The sequence below is a fragment of the Lygodium microphyllum genome, chromosome 18 (genome assembly GCF_053477565.2).
Source record: "Lygodium microphyllum isolate KBCC chromosome 18, Lygodium_microphyllum_v1.1.10, whole genome shotgun sequence".
NCBI classification, from domain to species: domain Eukaryota; kingdom Viridiplantae; phylum Streptophyta; class Polypodiopsida; order Schizaeales; family Lygodiaceae; genus Lygodium; species Lygodium microphyllum.
The window spans coordinates 68,745,204-68,750,444 of NC_141152.1; the positions used below are offsets into that span (position 1 = coordinate 68,745,204).

The window sequence follows — 5,241 nt, forward strand, 5'->3', positions numbered from 1 at the left end:
TGATACGCAAAATTGTTCTCATTTGATATGCATGATTTAAATCTAGTTAGCAAAACAAATTTATCACTTTACCATATAAACCTTGCTTTTAAAAGTTATAGCTTCACATTTATCTAGTAAAACTAAAAGCCTAGTTTCAATTAAAAAGCCCCTAGTTACCAACTATACGAATTTGTACATTTACTAGATATGTGCATGTGATCTTTTTCCTTTGCAAATAATTATTTTGAAAAGCACTAATGGTGAACATGGCTTCATGACAAGTACATAGCATAGCAGGCCAAGAGAAAGCCAAATAGTTATCGTTTTCAAAAAAAGAGCATGCAAAATATGGCCTTGCTATGGAAACAAGGGCCTTTAACCAATTCAAGTTTAGGCATGTCTTGAACTTGGAAGGTTACCATAGAGGAATGAGCAATGAAGCAAATTGTCGAACAATGCCATCTACAAAAGTACATGGAAGCAGTTGGCCAAGCCATCGACTACAAGAAGTGCACAAAGTTTCTTTGGACCTTTGGTAGAAACAACATTCATCATTGCTTGGGGAATCCATTAGCAGCTTAATCATTTTTGCTTATTGGATGCTTCCCTTAAGTGAAATAATGTTGCCATGACTACCCACATGTAGAGTATTGCATTAGCTCCTTAGTTGTAGCTCCTATCCTTCATCCACTAACGTTTGAAGCAATTTGATGTTAACATCTCTCTTTCCCTCTCTAAGTGTAGAATTGAACAGTTAGTAATCACCTTTATGGATGTATAATGGAGGTAGAACAGTTAGCGATAACCTTTATGGAGGTAGAATGCTTAGTGGAACAGTTTTCAAGTTCAGTCCACCAAGGTTCCAAGTCTATAAAACTTCCAAAAACTAGCAAATACATTTCTGCCCTGACCAGATGCAGAGATACATCTGTCGTGCATCTTTCTCTTTGGTCGAATTAATACCTTAAAGTGCAACTGTTGAAGGGCCTAAATACATGCATTCAAGTAGGGCCCGTGTGTTTATACCCAAATATGAGAGTATGCGTAATCTATACAGTACGCACTACGGAGTACTGGTCAGACTAGGCCTTTGCAGATGCCCAATTGGAGTCCATCCATCCATCCACTGATTCTAAGTGGAACACATTGGGTCTTCATACACACGAATATGATACAACAGATCGCACATGAAGCATACAAGGAGTGCATAAATGGCATAAAGAGGATTGCATGTCTATCAAAAGAGCACAGAGGCTTACGGCTGTGCTTAAGCAGTGCCATGATCTTGTACCAAAAGAATTCTGAGCTGCATGAGTAACATTTCGACCGTAACATGAAGGGAATCGAAGCAACGGGTTGTGCTTTGGAATGAGCATCCTGGGGACAACCTGAAGATCTTTGCCTCCTTGTCTTGTACATAAGCTTCCGGGTTTTTAATAAAACACAGATCTCAGCACTGGTATGCAGATAGCAGCACAATGTAGTCGGGATTCTTTTAACAGATGGAATAAGCAGCTTCAATGCCGTCTCCCGAGAAACCTCAGCACTTATGGCAGGTGCCAAATTCATCAAAATCTGGAGTTGGACCAAGAGAATGAGCAACCTGAAGGTCTCAAATTTCAACAGTGCGTTCTCAATACTGGCAGGTGTCAAGATCATCAAAATAGGGGTGCTGAAGTGCTTGTTTACAGGAGATTCTCTTCGAAGGATCGTACTGCAACATTTGCTGCAATCGAAAAACCAAAAGACTGGAACACTTAGGCGCACAGATTTATCACTAGCAAGTGGAAGAAAGCAATACATCAGCTTCTGCCAGGCAAATTTGAAATGAAAGTATGCTTGCGGTCCAGTTCTGCACATTTTACTAGTAGCGTATACTACCCACCATCACTTACAGAGAGAAGATCTAGTCCGTCTTCATCCAGGTTAGGTACTAGTCTGTGCCACTCGTTTGCGTGCCAGCGAGGAAACTCGTGCCAATCCCTCAGTTTCGTTACACCTGGCCAAACTTCCTCATTTGGGGTCCCAAGCGCCCTTCATGAGTTGAAAACCTCTTCAGTTTAGAGAGACAAAAATATTCATGACAACCCACTTCACTCATCAATAGAAATGATAAGTCATCAACACTGCGAGTTTATGAAAGCTGACCTACCCATCCATTCCTTACCTAAATATGTGCAATAATTGCTGGATTTCCGAGTCTCCAGGAAAAAGAGGCTGCTTGGAGACTAGCTCGGCTGTGATATTGCATGCACACAAAATGATAGGTATAAGCAAAACAGTGTGCAACTTATTCAAATGGTCATGTGAGAACATGGCATTATTTACGTACCGAATATGCATCCAATAGACCAAACATCGACTGGAGTAGAATAGTGTGTCGCTCCAAGTAGAACCTCAGGTGCTCTATACCACAGCGTCACAATCTGCAGAACACGTGATACGCTTAAGATAGAAAAACAGATCATTGTGAGATTGTAGCCGCATCCCACAGGGCACATTAAATGTATCAGTTTAAAAACGACGAGCAAGACATAATAGCAATGGTTTGTACCAATGCATGATACCATGGAAGGCGTATATATTGCACTAGAGTATCGATAATGCTAACCTCATGGGTGTAGCTCTTAAGCGGCACAGTAAAGGCTCTACCCAGTCCAAGATCACCGATTTTCAAGATCCCTTTCTTTTTATCTACAAGCAGATTCTGAGGTTTCAAATCTCTGCAAAGGAAAAATAGATCAGGCAAATTGAGATCAATGCTGAAATCCCAGTGGGCAGTGCTCCATTCAAGAACTTACCTGTGCATTACTCCATGGCTATGGCAATGAGCAACACCTTTGCACAATTGATACATGAAGCTCTGTTTTTCCGAAAGATAAAGGCAAAGTGAGGTTCCAGCAGCGCAAATTTGATCACCAGAACATTTTACTAATGTAAATTGAGAGAGACCTTGACTACACCCGAGGGAATTTGAAGTCCTCGTCCGTAGTTATCAATGTATTTTTTGAGATCCAGATCGAGATACTCAAAAACAAGAAACAGAACAGGGTTTAGTTTCACAATGGCATGCTCCACACGCAGCAGCCTGCATATGAAAATAAGAGGATTGACTAAACCCTGGTTCACTAAATCACAAAATCAGGAAAACTCCAAAATTCGTAAATCCTCAGAAAAAATAACTACGTTTTTAAAATGACTTTACAGTGTTCAGGTGCAAGTCAACAGAAGAGAACGCTGGCATGCGCAAGGCAGTTACGGCTACTTTGCAATGGCTTGGATATGTGACGCCCACGTGCAGATCAAGTACACCGTAGATGCACCAACAATGTCGACTGCCACGGCTCACATACGTACAGTACATACGGCATATTTGCCATTTGCTCGGAAGGCAATTAGTTCAACTGTATAATGAGAACAGATTTTCAAGGTCATACAGTCTCTCTACAACCTGGATTCTAGCTACCATGTAAAATGGGGAGACTGAACTTGTTCGAATGTCTTATTAGACAACGACAAGATCTTTCAACTGGGGCTCCCTCAAGACACAGCTCTAATCAACTCAACGTGTAACAGGTAAGGTTCCCTTTGCATCAACGAAATGAGATCTGAGCTTATACAAACGTTGCCTCGTCATGTTCATGGCACATGGTACTTCCGCTCTCATCTCTCCATCGTTTATACACGGTTGGCTTAGCACAAGACAATTGACATCGGGTGATTCAACCCAGAAAATATATGTGCAGAAATCCCATGTGTTGCCGAGAATGGCTGTATTACGCTTGTTTTAGGCCCAAATTATGTCGCACCAACAAATACTAGGCGTTACAGCATGCCGTAGGTAATGCCATAGTTGTTAACCTTGGAAGGTTCTGGGTTTGTAGTGCCGAGAATGGCTGTATTACGCTTGTTTTAGGCCCAAATTATGTCGCACCAACAAATACTAGGCGTTACAGCATGCCGTAGGTAATGCCATAGTTGTTAACCTTGGAAGGTTGTGGGTTTGCACTACTCTATGACGAATTATCATTTCGCATCCATTCGCGACATCTTGGCATTAAGTGTGCACCACTGCATGACGAATTGTGTTGCATTGGTTCACAATATCATGCTGTCAGGCATCTTTGTCACATCAATAAGCCACTTACATCAACAATAAGATTCTCTATCGCCTGTCCCATCGCGTGCAAGTGCTTGTAAGTTTCAGAAGACAACCTACGTCGGGCTTTTCAACTTATGTTTTGGCTTCAATGGAGCCCTGCCAGATAATTCAACATCTCTTTGCACACTATTATCCAGAAGACAGATCAATTTCCTTCTGCGCGCCATGATCTCCATGATAGTTCTGATCGAACTATTCCATCCTGATACCTTGTATACTACCTACCTAAGCTTAGGCTATGAAAATCAGAAAACACTTAGGCAAATAAAGTTTGATCTCAGACTCTTGGACAGGAAGGGCAGAATGCATCAGCCACGCAAATAAGGCAAGCCGATCGGCAATTTTCGAGTGCTGATGCTTAATGTCACAAAAGAAGTAGAGTGCTAGTGATTGATGTGACTAAAGAACCTGCAAAACTTTTCCGAATGTTCTGCGATACAGTGTGGGATGGTTATGCAAATAAGATCGCGCAAACAATAAACCGGCAAACGGTTTCAGAGATCTCGATGCTTAGTGTGACATAAAGTATGCAAAGCTTTCAACTGCAGACTGCAACGGCAGGGGAGAAGGCGGCTTACCGGACGACGTAGATGCTCTGGGAGAGCATTTGGAGGAGGGAGACCTCGCGCAGGGTTGTAGAAGGGACGCCTTCGTCGTCGACGTCGAGGCGGGTCTTCTTGAGGGCGACGATGCGGCCGGAGCGGCGGTCGCGAGCTTTGTAGACTTTGCCGTAGGTCCCTTGGCCGATCATCTCGAGTCTCTCGTAGCGATCCATGGCGGCAAAACCCTGGCAGCACGAATTGAATCACAGAGGAAGAAGGATGGTGAAGAAAAGAAAATTTGCTGAAGAGTATCATCTTCTTTGGCGCCCCCTTCCAACAACTTACAATTTTCCCGGCAAAAAGGCTTCGAATTCTCATGAGTGCCACCACTCGTTTTGGGTACTACCCAAATAAGAGCCAGCAATTGGCTCTGGTCCTCCTACCTACCCATATATAGAGTGAGATAGATAGAGAGATAGAGGCGGGGGTGACTTCTCTTGCGCTCGAGCATTGCCTTGATCAAATGTTCTCGACTCTCAAGTTGAGAGAAAACCA

At 42.7% G+C, this 5,241-nt stretch overlaps 1 protein-coding gene across 2 annotated transcripts; it reads right to left on the minus strand.

The window, feature by feature from the left end:
* Positions 1-571: 571 nt before the first annotated feature.
* Positions 572-5,013, minus strand: LOC148020996 (cyclin-dependent kinase B1-1-like). Of its 2 annotated transcripts, none has more exons than XM_087698819.1 (8): positions 4,723-5,013; positions 2,935-3,070; positions 2,784-2,845; positions 2,594-2,705; positions 2,315-2,408; positions 2,150-2,219; positions 1,868-2,016; positions 572-1,708 (listed from the first exon to the last, which is right to left on the minus strand). In XM_087698819.1, exons 1-8 carry the CDS (start codon positions 4,917-4,919, stop codon positions 1,668-1,670), a joined length of 861 nt encoding a protein of 286 aa, XP_087554945.1. In that variant the 5' UTR covers positions 4,920-5,013; the 3' UTR covers positions 572-1,667. The 2 variants fall into 2 exon arrangements, with proteins under 2 accessions (XP_087554945.1, XP_087554944.1); XM_087698818.1 differs by having other exon boundaries at positions 573-1,708; positions 1,878-2,016.
* Positions 5,014-5,241: the final 228 nt, after the last annotated feature.